General features: G+C 41.8%; 1 protein-coding gene across 3 annotated transcripts in view; it reads left to right on the top strand.

Annotated features, from left to right (window-relative positions):
* PIP5K1B (phosphatidylinositol-4-phosphate 5-kinase type 1 beta) overlaps positions 1 to 15,027 on the top strand; it is a 180,722-nt gene that overhangs the window by 6,269 nt on the left and 159,426 nt on the right. The window contains exon 1 of one of the 3 annotated variants that reach the window (XM_036433881.1): positions 3,941 to 3,965. The exons of the other annotated variants lie outside the window; for them this stretch is intronic. Within the exon in view, the coding sequence (XP_036289774.1) occupies positions 3,956 to 3,965 (10 nt within the window). The 5' untranslated portion in view covers positions 3,941 to 3,955. Of the gene's footprint in view, positions 1 to 3,940; positions 3,966 to 15,027 lie in introns of those variants that run through there. 3 annotated transcript variants of the gene reach the window in all.

Genomic DNA, 15,027 nt, shown 5'->3' with positions numbered 1-15,027 from the left:
CTTTGATTACATGGAGCCCTCCTGGCTAATCTGGGATCATCTCTTTATTTTACTTTATTTATTTTTAAAAACATAATTTTATTGATTTTTTTACAGATAGGGAGAGGGATAGAGAGTTAGAAGCATCAATGAGAGAGAAACATCGATTAGCTGCCTCCTACACACACACACCCCACTGGGGATGTGCCCACAATCAAAGTAATTGCCCTTGACCAGAATCAAATCTAGGACCCCTCAGTCTGCAGGCTGATGCTCTATCCACTGAGCCAAACTGGTCAGGGCTCAACCCTTTATTTTATTTTTATTTTTAAAATATATTTTATTGATTTTTTACAGAGAGGAAGAAACTTCGATGAGAGAGAAACATAGATCAGCTGCCTCCTGCACACCCCCCTACTGGGGATGTGCCTGTGACCAAGGTACATGCCCTTGAACAGAATTGAACCCGGGACCTTTCAGTCTGCAGGCCAATGCTCTATCCACTGAGGCAAACTGGTCAGGGCTCATCCCTTTTATTTTAAAGTTAGGTGATTATCGACCTTAATTCCCTCTGCAACCATAACTCCTTGTTGCCATATTACATAACATATTCAAAGTCCCAAGGGTTAGGATGTGAACATTTTTGTGGGCCATTTTTCTGCCCACCAGTGATGATGATAGAGGACACTGACAGAAGGCAGTCCTTTGAAGACCTTCTTATTCCTAAGAAGAAGGCCCTGGTGGGTGCGCAGTGTTCTGTGTCCAGGTGAATCCTTTAGTTGACTCAATACTTTCCATCAAAATGGTAAACGTGTTCTACCTTTGTATTTTAAAAAATATCTTTAAAGATGGAATTCTTGCCCACCTCCTTCCAAGCCTCTCAGATTTTGTGTTTGCAGCTCACTCCACGAAATCACCTTCTGGACTTCCCCGTGTACATTGCCTTACTGCTCTTTCACTTCAGTAACCCATGGCTCCTAGCCACCAAGCTAATATTGAGAAGCATCACTGGGGAGTGTACATTCCCAAGCACCACTACTCCTGACTTTAAATTGACTATGCATTTTAACTTTTTAAAAGTCCTTGTCCTCCTTTCCCCTTGCGAGTAGGAAGCTTATGTATCAAAGGGTTATTATATCTTAACGTTTCCTCTTACATTTCCCTTTTTAACTGATAGCTAGCGAGAAGTTTTGTCCTGAAGTGCACGAGCCATTTGATCTGTCCGTATGTTCAGGTCATGAAACGAACAGGAACCGGTCGTGTTTCCTGTTCCATTTTCATGTAGGAAAGCATGCCCTTTTTCCTGGTATATCTTGTCTTTTGACTTTTCTGCTCAGTCAAACCCGGAAATATAAACAGGGAGGTTGCCGTCCTAAGTGAAGTTATGCCTGGGGAAGAGTAGGGTGAAGATCCAAGCACTCAGACGTCATAATGTGTGTTATAAAATGTGTGCATCTGGCCTAAGCCAACAATACACTGTTTATTTTTAGACACCGTTAGAAAACCAAATCCTATCTCTTTTACTCGAGATTTTTTTTAATTTTTTTTTTTTTACTTCTTGTAAATTCAGTCAAGCATGAGACCAACCTAGAGAAGGTCAAATGGCCAGCCTGTCATTGCTTCACATCGGTTTTAGACTTTCAGGAGCTTTTGAGTGATGCAGACGTAATAGAATGTGGCCGTGCCATCTTAGAGTTTTCTAAGCATATGCTGCCCAAGAATTTAGTAAAGCAAGTTTTTAATCATGCTAGAGGTATGATTCTATGCTGAGTGTCTCTAAAGGATATTAGACTTGGCAATGTTGGGAAGATTCTAAAACTAAAAATAAGATCCAAGAGCAAATAATTCCAATAAGTAAGAGAAGATGTAGGAAATGTAAGAAGACAAACACACAAAAAAAAAGATTATTTTTTTTTTAATATGTGATGGTATGAGGATGCTTTTGATCGTTTCTAATTTTAAAAGAAATATAAACAATGGAGGAGAAGGTATGCAGTCTCTGTGTAAGAAAAGTACCAAAAGACAGCACAGCACAGCTAGTGTGGCTCACTGGATCAGCATCGACCTATGAAACAGGAGGTTACAGTTCAATTCCTGGTCAAGGCACCTACCCAAATTGTGGGCTTGATTCCCCAGTAGGGGCATACAGAAGGCAGCCAATCAATGATTCTCTCTCATCTTGGATATTTCTATCTCTCTCTCCCTCTCCCTTCCTCTTTAAAATCAATAAAAATATATATATTTAAAAATACAGCACAGAGTCCTCAATAAACATGGTGCTGATATGCCCAGCAAGAAAGGATCATGTAGAGAAGGTGTTGCTTTACTGGCTGGTAAAAGCTCAGCTGAATTATTCAGTTTAACTCTCCTCAGTTAAGCAAAAAGATCCTGCAACTGGTGGTGTACATCTGAGGTTAGAAGAGGTGATAATAGAGTCACATTATAGCAAATAGGTTTGTCCCTAGGCCCAGGTGAGCCATTTCCTGGTGAAACAACTTGAAGCTAGAATAGGGAAACCACTGAATGTGGGCTTTGAGAAACCAGAAGAAAGGAAAAATTGTCCAAAGACAGGAGATAAGCAAAAGGCAATCCTATTTTCCGAATGAGGAAAAGGTACATTCTGGAAACTAGATGTGAGATTGCTCATGAGCATAAATTGAGCATGAATTAGTAAACATATAGTTTATGTTACATTTAGAAAAGAAACATGTCTTCCACAAACCTGCAGCACTTCATAAAGATATAGTTTATGTCAAATGAACTACATTTGCTATTATGAGCAAGTCATTAAATTAAATCACTGATAAGGAGAATGCTCAGGTTTTATGAATCTTGATTTAAAGGTGCCTGTAAGATTCTGATAGCATTCGTTCAGACAAGGTAGACAAATATGGGTTAGAAATTATGATTAGTGTGCTATTCCTGATTGGACTAATGTTCCCAAAGAATGGTGGCTTTGCTCCCTATTTTTTAAAGTATTTTTTTATTGATTTCAAAGAGGAAGGGAGAAGGGGGGGGGGGGGGGGGGAGAGAGAGAGAGAGAGAGAGAGAGAGAGAGAGAGAGAGAGAGAGAGAGAGAGAGAGAGAAACATAAATGATGAGAATCATTGACCAGCTGCTTCCTGCACGCCCCCTACTGGGGATCGAGCCTGCACCCTGGGCATGTGCCTTTGACCAGAATCGAACCCCGAGCCTTCCAGTCCCCAGGCCGATGCTCTATCCATTGAGCCAAACCAGCTAGGGCGATTTGCTCCCTATTGACTTAGCCTCTACCAGTGGGATGCATGAGTTGACCCTGTGTAGCTTAACATGTTTCACCCATGACTATAATAAAAGCATAAAAGCTATGACAAAAAAACTGGGAATGAGAACTAACAGACTAGATGTGTCATCAAGGCCACCAACCATTTTATTAACTGCTGTCCCTTTTACAAGGGCCTTAAAGTTAAAATTTTCCTCCCAGTCCTGACTATGGGATTTGCACCTTTTCAATAAGAAGCTTTGGTGACTCAATTAGGTTTTTGCCGGTGACTGAATCTTATCTATAGGCCCCAGGTTAAGAACTGCCCCCTCCTGACCCCATCGACTATGCTTGGCACTGAGATTATCAAAGGAGTTTGTTAGGAACTTACAATCCATGGAGAAGGGAAGACATGAAAACAATTTTAGAACACAGGAGTCTATGATAAAAAGTCCGAAAGAGGAGAGATCAGTGTGGGTGAGAGTTAACCAGCAGTCTTGGGCTTTCTGTATCAGTCCCCAGATCTCCTGGGCCACTGCCAGCAGTACTCAGCATCATGAGTGCTGTGGTTTCCACGTGTTTCTAGGGAGCTCAGTGTTCCTGGAACAATGTCATGCACTCTGAGTCTCAAATGTTTGCATGTGATCACCGAGGCCGACTGCTGCTTGTTCTTCCGGGGGTCCACTGTTTTCACCCATTATCAGGAAGAATAGCTGAAGTGAGGAGGTGAAGTGAATGTCTCCAGGTACTGGCTAACATAATAATTCTTATTTTGGCCGCTTAAAACAAACACGGGGTCCATTAAGACAGACATTAAGGGCTGCCCAGCAGTGTTTACAGAGGTGGTTATTTCCATTCTCAGTTCTCTCATGGAGTGTCTTTCCTAAGAGTTGTAATCGCAGAAGCCTACAGGGGCCAGGCAGGTAGTTAAAGAGTGAGATAACCAGGAGGAAAGTGGTAAACACAGGAAAATATACGCTTATAGAGGGGGTAGGAGGGCACTCAGCTCCAGCTAATAAAGCTACACGTGAGTGTTCACTCAGGATGGTCAGATTTTTCAGGAAGTCAAAAATGTGGATTCTGATAGGAAACCTTCCCATTTTTAAAGGTTGGAAAGTGATTTAAAAATGTACTCTGGCCCTCAGGCAGGGGCCAGTTTCCAATCTGCCCACTACTTTGGTAGAGACATGAGATAGGAAAGGGAAATGCAAAAGAAATGCATAAGCCCAGCCTGGTGGGGCTTAGTTGGTTGAAAGTCCTCCCATGCACTCAGAGGTCCCAGATTCAATTCCCAGATTCTCAGTCAGGACCCATGCCTGGGTTGTGGGCTTGATCCCCAGTAGGGGGCATGCAGGAGGCAGCAGATCAATGTTTCGCTCTTTCCCTCTCCCTCTTCATCTCTCTCTAAAATAAATAAAAAGATAATCTTGGAAGGAAAGAAGGAAGGAAGGAAGGAAGAAAGGAAGGAAGGAAGGAAGGAAGGGAGGGAGGGAGGGAGGGAGGGAGGAAGGAAGGAAGGAAGGAAGGAAGGAAGGGAAGAAGGAAGGGAGGAAGGAAGGAAGGAAGAAAGGAAAGGAAAGGAAAAGAAATGCATGTAGGATCTGGTCCCTGCTTCCTATGACCATACAATTTACTTAAGAGAAAAAATATGGGGCCTTGTGAAAAAAATCAAATAATGACTCAAATTGGTTTTAAGTGCCAAGACAAGTGGCATTTCACTTGATCCTAAGTTCTGATGAACCTAGAACTCATGACAGTCTTCTGGGGGAAATTCTTTTGCGTGGACTTGTTAGCAGAGCATTTTGCTGGAATAAAAAATTCATAGCTTTTTTGTTTGTTTATTTGTTTGTTTGTTTTTAGCTTTTTGTCATGGCAGAGAACTCTCATTTCTTAAGTGACTGCATTGAATTATCCACCTTGATGTCTCCAAAACACTCCCTCTGGGAGAGAGAACTCTACAGCCCACACTTGCTCACAGCTTCCTTCAGGGGCAACAACAGGCATCACTTGTTGCATTCGACGTTAAGGGAAGGCTGGCAGGCCGGGGGGCGGTTCTGTTTCTGCAACAGGATAAGCCCTCTGAAAGGGAGTGCCTGCTTTCAGGACACACCATTGCTTTTGCTTTTATTATTTTTTTTAATATATTTTATTGATTTTTTTACAGAGAGGAAGGGAGAGAGATAGAGAGCTAGAAACATCGATGAGAGAGAAACATCGACCAGCTGCCTCTTGCACACCCCCTACTGGGGATGTGCCCGCAACCAATGTACATGCCCTTGACCAGAATCGAACCTGGGACCTTTCAGTCCGCAGACTGACGCTCTACCACTGAGCCAAACCGGTTTCGGCTGCTTTTGCTTTTAAATGAAAAGGCTCGCTATATCCAGGCAATCTGCATGTCTCCCTTCACAGCTTGGCTGATGTGATTCTGTTCTGGCCAGCAGGCTCCCTGACCCCAGGCTCACAGCTTGTTCGTTTTTATCCCTGTCACTCCTCCTCCACTTCCCTTGTCTGGATACTTAACAGAGATTTTTTATTTTATTTATTTATTTATTTGTTTTTTTGTTTGTTAAATATATTTTATTGATTTTTTTTTTTTTTTTTTTTTTTTACAGAGAAGAAGGGAGAGGGATAGAGAGCTAGAAACATCGATGAGAGAGAAACATCGACCAGCTGCCTCCTGCACAACCCCTACCGAGGATGTGCCGCCAACCAACGTACATGCCCTTGACCGGAATCTAACCTGGGACCTTTCAATCCGCATACTGACACTCTATCCACTGAGCTAAACTGGTTTCGGCAACAGAGATTTTTTTAAAATGGCTTTTAAGAATTTGCTCGACAACACAGAAATTTAAAATGATGGACTTCTTTAGTCTAAATTCTGGAAAAGACCAGCAATGTAAGTTAGGTTCTAGTCTTATAACTACTATCAGGTTTCCCCAGATTTTCGGCCAGTTCTGTTCAGTTTGTAGATCCTGGGTGGGTCTGCGACTTTTACTTTACCATGAAAGGGAGATGAGACATCCCGCCGGAGACATTCAGCACAACATTAAGGAGGCAAGAGAAGGAAGGTGGTGATGGTCTCTACAGAATACAAATTAAGATTCTTAAAACAAAATTCTCAATCCTTCTATGTCTCTTTTGCCCAACTTCTGATACACATGCACACCCAGACACACACATTAGGTTCAAATATAAGGAAAAACAATTTTAAAGTTTTTTACATTGGTTTTTAGAGAGAGAGGAAGGGAGTGGGAGAAAAACACCCATGTGAAAGAAAGCAATCAGCTGCCTCCTGCACGCCCCCCACCAGGGATCAAGCTCAAAACCCGGGCATGTGCCCTGACTGGAAATCAAACCAGCAACCTTTTCGGTGCATGGAAAAATGCCCAGCCAGCTGAGCCACATCGGTCTGTACATATGATGAAAATGTTTAACTTTTCATAGGCTTCCCCTCCCCCCCAGCAGAGAGATGAGCTCTTTTTACTTTTATGCCCAATATTCTCCTTATTCAAGTGCTCTACTTTGCATTATGGTTCAGGGAGCATTTGGTTACTGAGCAGAAGATTGAAATACGGGTTGTCTGGATGACATTCTAATTCTTCCAAGTGAATTTTTCATGTTGTGGCTTTGGCATTTTTTTAAGGGTGTGGTCAATGCTTGGGATATAGGACATACTTTTTCTTGCATGTCCCTGCATTCATTCATTTATCCGGTTGACAAATATTTATTTCGCTTGGCACTGTGCTGGGCTTTGAGGGTAGGATAGAGGCCAAGACATAGTTCCTGCCCTAATAATACTTTCATTGTCATGGTAGAGTCAGACCAGAAAAAGTAAACAAAGTAAAATAATTATTAACTTTAAGTTAATAAACTACAAAAGGATAGGTGCGCTCCTTTTTAGATAAGGTATTCGGGGGGGGGGACTCTAAGGAGGTGACACAGTGGCTGGCATTGCAAGAATGAGAAGGAAGGCAGAGAGTGAAAGGAAGAGCATTTTTGGGCAGAGAGAAGAGCAGGCCTGGAGGCAGGAAGGAAGGAGGTTGGTGGATTCAAGGAAGCTGGGCAAGATGAGATAAAGGAGAACAGTAGTCTCATGTGGGACTGCTTTTGTCTCCCCGTAGACAGTGCAGTCACAGTGGGGGTGGGAGTGGGCATGCAGTGCTATTGGCATCTAGGATGAGTTCAGGCATGCTGCTACCCATCCTACAATGTACAGGACAGCCCTCCACAACAAAGGGCCAATATTGCTTAATTTGAAGAGCCTTGGGTTAGAGAAATAGGCAGTAGACTAAGGTGGTAGACTAGGAAGAGGAAGATTAAGGGAACAAGTTAGAGGTCCATTTCAGAGTTAACAACCATGGTCTGGCTCATGGTTGCATGTCGGGGTGAGGGCTTGGATGGATGGCCCCAGGATTCCAACTTGAGTACCTGGGTTGTGTGCCCATTTATGGAGATGAAGAGGAATGGTGAGGGGAAATCTCCCAAGTTGGACCTATTGATTTGGGGATGTCAGTGAGCCACTGATGGAGGAGAATCAAGTGGGTGGTGAAAGTGTGGATCTGGAACTCGGGGGAGAGGTTCAGGGTTCAGATTCAATCTTTTGAACTGAAGATCCACAGGAATCAGTGAGATGGATGGAGACGAGAGGCCGAGGAGACTGGGGAACATCCACGTATTATTACTACCTTCTGAGACCCTTCTCTAAAGAGTTATATTCCTAAAATTCTCATATAAACTTCCATTGGCCTCCATCACCTACAGAGAAAATATAGACTCCAAAGCACAGCATATGAGCCCTTTACAGTCCATTCCCATGGGTGTGTCTTGACCCATCTCCTGCCATTCTCTTCGGCACACATCTAACTCCAGCCACACGGACTGTGTCCATCCCTGCTCCTTTCTGCCCATGTCAATCGTATGTGTCATATATATAAATAACTGTCATATCTATTCTTCACCCTCCTGGGTAGTGATTGTTAGTCACTACTTCCCAGGCCTCCCTCACCCTGTACCCACCTCTCTTGTATCTTAGACGACTTTGTTCTGTAATAATTGTTTGCAATAATGTCCTGCCACCTACACCCAGGGCAGCTGGAGGGCAGGTGCCGTGCTCTCTCATCTTGACATCTGTAGGGTCCCACACAGGGTCTGTCACATAGCATTCAAGAGATGTGTCACTTTTTTCATCTTCATTCTGAAATTATTATAGACTTTATAGATAGATATGTTCTCAAGCCTACCATCTTGGATCTCCAATTAGAGGTGAGATGTGTTGCAGGAATAAAGGAGGCAGGAAAGGTGTAGAATTTGTGCTTTTGAGTGTTTGCTTTGCAGGAAGAACACTTTGAAAGAGCTCAGTTCAGCTCCTTTGGCTTCAAAGATTACAGTGATTATCTGCATCATAGATCACTCCATGGCTCTTTGAAAGTTGCCCATTAATGATATGGCATCCTTAAGTCCCTTGTGATCAGCCAGTCATGGAAGGGCTTCGACAATGAATCTAAGAAGGTAGTCTTTTCTGTTGCTGAAAAGTTCTTTTCTTTCCAGATGTTGGCCCAATGAAAGGCTGCCCCTTAAGATGCCAGTAATTGTCGGGGGGGTGGGGGGAGGATCAGGATTTGGGGTTGATTGGCAGCCCATTTCTCTAGTAAACATAGTAAACATTCTTTTCTTTGTAACATGAAAGAAACCGGATCTATGATTTTTCAGGTTTGCTATTTTAAAGGGAGTGAGAGGGAATAATAACCTAGCAGTTTTAAAAGCAGCCACATTGTTCACAAAGCCATGGAGGATTACAGAAATGGAAGCTGGGCTCAGGACCCAAAGGCTGGCAGGGGTGAGAGCACTGGCCTTTCTACTCTTTCCTCCTTGCTCACCCGCTGTTGCCTGAGAAGGGCGTCCAATCAGTTCAGTCATTGATGAGTTCTGCCTCATGCAAGACACTTACTATCTGCACACAATACCACATATGGTTTGAGTATTCATTCTGAGGATATGTGAGAAGGTACTTCTGGAAGACTGTAGTTGGCTGTATAAATATTCAATTGTTACTATTATTGCTGGATCCCTACTTACCCCCATTGGAACTTCAGCTTCCTGAGAGCAAGGCTCTATAGACGGGGTAAACTCAATATTGAGTGAAGGAACAGGAACCCCCTTCTCCATACTAGGGCATTGTTCAAATGTGGAATTCCAAATGCCTTGGGATCCTGTTCTCCCTAATGTTAAGTGTTAAGGTAAAAGGTAGTTTTCAAAAAGCAGTGAGATTCTGTGGCAAAAGGAAATCTAACTTTTGTCTGTGAAAGACACCTTACACACACACACTATGTCCAGAAGGGAAAACTTACTTTGCTTTCTATAATAAAAGGCTAACATGCAAATTGTCCAAATAGTGGAACGACTGGTTGCTATGACATGCACTGATAACCAGGGGGAAGACGCTTGGTGCAGGCACTGCCCCCTGGTTGTCAGTGTGTTCCCACAGCGGGAGCGCCTCTCAGCTAGAAGCCGGGCTCATGGCTGGCAAGTGCAGCTGCATTGGCGGAAGCCTCGTCTGCCTCCATGGAAGTGCTAAGGATGTCTGACGGCCAGCTTAGGGCTGCTCGTGGGAAGCAGGCCTAAGCTGTCAGTCGGACTTCCCCCAAGGGCTCCCAGACTTTGAGAGGACACAGGCCGGGCTGAGGGACTCCCTTTGACTGCATGAATTTCATGAACCAGGCCTTTAGTTTGAAATAAATGAAAAATTTTCTGTTGTAGCTCTCTCTCCTCTGTGTCTGGTTTAATTTGAGACCCTGTGTTGGGCTTCAAGAGCCCTTCCTTCTCATCTGCTTCTGCCCTTGCACTGCTCGGCTGCTCTCCCTGGGCCAGTGGGATTCTCCCAGGGAAATGCAGTGTCATCTTCCTAAGGATACAGAGTGTGATAGGATAGGGTGAGGATGTGTCACTGAAGACAGGAGGATGGGGACTTGGGGGTGAGCAGGAAGTGTCCAGCTTTGTGTCACATGTGTTTCAAAGAAAATCATGGAAAAAACTAAGCACAGACAATACAGATTCTGCTTGGGAAAATGAATTCCTGTTTTTCACGGAAGTACTTAATGTAAAATATGCTCTAAGTTTTCATTTCCTTTTAGAATTCGGGGTATGCTAACTTGAGCTGCCTTGGTTATCTTCAACTTTTTATTCATTCATTTATTTTTAAGCTTTTTGTCGTCGTTGTTTAGCCTACAGGATACTTTCATATTGCTAATTTTTAAGTTAGTCTTTTTTTGGGGGGGGGTTATGGTGGTCCTAAATTGTTTCATATGAGATTATAGATGGGTGGGAAGAAACTACCCAGGGCGATTGATTGCTCTAGCCAAGGAAAGGGTGCGTTCACTCAGAAGCCACGCATCCACACCGAGCAGAAGCAGATGTGGTCATCTCAGTGGGGTATTCAATGGCCCTCAAAATCCCTTTGAGGGTACACATAGTGGCAGGGCACAAGGCAGAGTCTGGACAATTCTGGACAATTCTTTTACTTTCAGGCCCCCTCCCAGAGAAGGAAGAATTTAACAATCTACACTTGAATAGGAAACATCACAGCCATCAGCACCTTCCTGCTTAGGTGTATAAAATCTTCCAAACTCACCCTGGGCAAGCCCCCCTCCCTCCCCACCCCACCCCACCCCCACCCCCACCAGCATAATTGTTCTCTGCTTTCCAAGGTCCCAGAAGGCTATGCATTCTCGCTCAGTATGATCCTGGGCACATTCTTGTGTTAGCAGGGAATCAACGGTGAATGAAAAGGACTTGGCCTATGACCTCATGGAACCAAGTTAAAAGGTCTACACATTACTGAATTCCTTTAGAGGTTATTTCACTCTAGTCTCCCTCCAGCTGATTTAGGGGAGCACCTGTTTTCCCAGGTCCTCCCTAACACTGAGCACTGTTCTTTTTTAAAGATCTTCCCAGCTGGGTAGGTGAAATACCTTAATTTTCATTTTAATTTGCGTTCATTTTTATTCCCAGTAAGGTGGACCATTTTCTCAGGCGATCTTATTCATTTGTGTGTGTGTGTGTGTGTGTGTGTATATATTTTTTTTACAATTATCTATGTACAATAAATACCCTTTGCTGTTTTATTTGTAAGAGCTACTTATATAATTAAGGGCAATGCAGTTTTGTTGCAAATATTTTACTGGTTTGCAATGTCTTTTAATTTTGCTTACCTGTTGCTGCTTTTGGACCCAAGCATTTATAAAGCCAAATTTGTTAATATTTCCCTTAAAACTCCTGTCTTTGCTCTCATTTTTAAATGTTAGGCTAGTAATGCATTGTTTTAATTATAACATTGTAATATGAGACTTCCCAGGGTATTCTTAATTTTCAAAAATTTTCCTGGGGTTATTTTTACATTTAATTTTCTAATTGAACTTTAGAATTATAAGGTCACTTCCTCTAAAAAGATTCCTGTTGAAATTATATTAAATTTATTAATAACATAGAGAGAATTAACATCTTTAACTATTGAGTCTTCAGTTCCAAAAATGAAATGTCTATATATGTAAGCTTTTATGGTCCTCGGTGAGTTTTTGTCTTCAGAGATTTTGTATCTATTTTGAGATAAATATATCCCAGAGTAACTTAAGTGAGGGTTGTTATTGCTTTGGGATTTTTTTCCTACTATGAATAAGATTCTTTTTATTTCCCATTATATTTTTTTAGCTGGGAGTGTATAACATCTTGATCCATGTGAGTTTATTTTGTAAACTACAACTTGATGTTTTTAAACTATTCCACTCGGTCCATGATTGATGCTTTAATATTGTAGGTAGCAACTATATAATCTATAAATTATATTTTTTCATCTTCTAACTAGTATTTTGTACTTGGTTTTTTTGTCTTATTTTATTAGCTTGATCTTTCAGAACATATGTCAAAGAATCTTTGTAACAAAAACAGATTTGTCTTGTTCATGATTTTATTTTATTTTCTAATCTTTATTGTTGAAAGTATTACATATGTCCCTTTTTTTTTTCCCCATCGACCCCTTCTAGCCCGTCCCCATCCCCTGCCCAGGCCTTCACCCCCCTATTGTCTGTGTCCACAGGTTATTCATATATGCATACAAGTTCTTTGGTTGATCTCTTCCCACCTCTTGTTCGTGATTTTAAAGGACAAATGGCTCCTGTACTATTTCCCAGAGTACATTTTTCAGCACATACAGGTTACTAATAGATACATAAATAAAAACCCCTTGATGAATACATTTGGGAAGTGTCTCTCTTGTGCTTCTAATAGCATAATGTTGCTACTTAGCTCAATAATTATTTTTCATATTAAAGTTTCTTTCTGACTTTAATTTTACTAAAAGTTTTTAAAATCTGAATTGAATATTGACTTTTTATATAATTGGTTTAAGCAATCTATGGAAAGACAGTCCATGGAAACACAGTTTGCTTTTTGAGATACTCCAAGTACTTGAAAATAGTAAAACTGTGTTTCTCATAAAATATTATTTAATTTAGATTTGGTGTCAGTCCAGACAGACAGGGTAATTATATTATTTCCTTATACTTTGAAACAATTTTTAGAATTTCTTCCTTTAGGCCTGCTCATCTTTCCCCCACAATTGCTGTGGAAATTACCCTAAGATTTAATGCTTTTCAAAAGCTAGCCTAGGGTAGCCAAGTTATTAAAATCATTTCTCCTGAGAAATTTTGTCTGAGGCAAGAAAAAAAAAGTTGTGGGATTTTTTTGTATGTTTGTTTTTGCCAGAAATTCTTTGTTCATTCACCTCAACTTTACTTTTAAATGTAAGTTCATATTATATTTGAGAGAAAGAGAGAGAGAGAGAGAGAGAGAGAGAGAGAGAGAGAGAGAGAGAGAGAGAGATCAGAGAGTCAGAGAGGAAGGGAGAGAGCGAGAGAGATAGAAACATCAATGATGAGAATCATTGATTGGCTGCCTCCTGCATGCCCCCCACCAGGGCTTCAGCCCACAACCTGGGCATGTGCCCTTGACTGGAATCAAACCCAGGACCTTTCAATCCATAGGCTGATGCTCTATCCAGGGGCCAAACCTACTAGGGCTCTATTTCTTCATTTGTAAAATTTGGGGTGTAGATGACAATTAAATGTCCTTTACATTGCTCATTTTTCTTTAATGTTTGTTTGTGTGGTTTTTATTCTGTGCTCATCCCTTGCAGTAATTGCTTTATTAAGGATGCTATGCAAAAGTAAAAAAGAAGATGAAAGATGGAGAAAAGGTTATATTTTATTTCTCATCTGTTTTTGAGAGAGTCTTGAGTCCTTTTTCCTTTGGTGCAAAGCGGTAATATCTTGCATATTGTCCCACCCTTAAATACCCTGTGGATTAGAAACGAAAATGATTCTATGGGTTTAAAAAGGTTAATCCTCTATAGGGAAAAGTGGAGATTTCCCCTCTTTTCTGTGATCCAGGGAAAATGAATACATCAGAAAACAATCAGAAGTCTGTCATGAAAAGAAATATTCGTAAAGCATGGCACTGTGTTCTGGCCACGCTTGCTCTTCAAGCCTAGGGGCGTTCTGCCATAACCAGAGTCTAAGATGTAGTGGTGGCATTGTGGGAGCAGAGGAGGAAGGCAGGGGACTGCATTCCCTTTGGGTCTGGCCTTGGTCATCTCTAGACCAAAGAGGCCCTGTAGAGAACATCTCCCCTCCGAAAGGCCAATATGCACTCTTTCATGTCAGACCCATCACTCTCATTCATTCAACAAATAGCCATCTGGGGCCTGATTTGTACCATACAGCAGGACCACAGAGATACAACCCGAACTCCTTCATTCTGGCCCCGTGTAAATTAGCAGTGAGAAGTAGCTTGGGAATAATTATTTATAAGCATTCAATTTAAAGAAAGAGTTTCAGCACACTATCAGTTCCCTTGGTCTGACTTCAGTGTTTAAACTTTGGCTTTGACATAAAAATAACTTACTCCAAACCCCAGAGAAGTCCTAACAGAACACCTTCTTAAAAATAGATTCGTCCTTTTGGGGCTAGTGAGGCAGAGTGAAAAGGTAGATAGGACTGAAAAGTATTGAGAGTGTTTTAAAATTGATATATATATATATTAGTTTTCTATTGCTACTGTGACAAATTACCGTAATCTTAGGGGTTTAAAACACAAATTTACTGTCTTGCCAAGTTAAATCAAGGTGTCGACTGAGTTTTATTCCTTTCTAGAAGATTGTATAGGAAAATCCTCCACCCACCCCCCCCCCCCCCCCCCCCCTTTTTTTTTTTTTTTTTTTTTTGCCTCTTTTCACTTCTAGGGATCACTTATATTCCTTGGCTCATGGCGTCTTCAAAACCAGCAATGGCAAATCCTTCTCACATCTCCTCTCTCTCTCCCTCCCTCCCTCCCTCCCTCCCTCCCTCCCTCCCTCCCTCCTCTACCCCTATTGATTTCAGATGTGCAGCTTAGTGGTTAGATAATCACATACTTTACATAGTGTTTCCCTCAGTATTTCCATTACCCCAACTGGCACCAACTCCCACCCTCTCTCTTGCCTCTTCTTTTTGCACTTTTAAGGACCCATGTAATCCAAGACAATCGGAGGAGATTGTCATATAAAATTCAGCTGACTAGCAACTTTAGTTTTATCAGCAACCTTGTAAGGTAATATTTTGCTCTCTAAGGTAACATAGTGAAAGGACTCAGGGGTTCTATAGCTTATGATGTGTTTGGGGGCCATTGATCTGTCTACCACAATATAGTTTTACAGTGTCCTCTTCTGTGCACCTAGAGCACTATGTCACCCCTTTAACATACGCTGTCAGTCT

This window comes from Pipistrellus kuhlii, unplaced genomic scaffold, assembly GCF_014108245.1.
Source record: "Pipistrellus kuhlii isolate mPipKuh1 unplaced genomic scaffold, mPipKuh1.p scaffold_m20_p_12, whole genome shotgun sequence".
Taxonomy (NCBI): domain Eukaryota; kingdom Metazoa; phylum Chordata; class Mammalia; order Chiroptera; family Vespertilionidae; genus Pipistrellus; species Pipistrellus kuhlii.
This window is presented reverse-complemented; position numbering and strand designations above follow the sequence as displayed.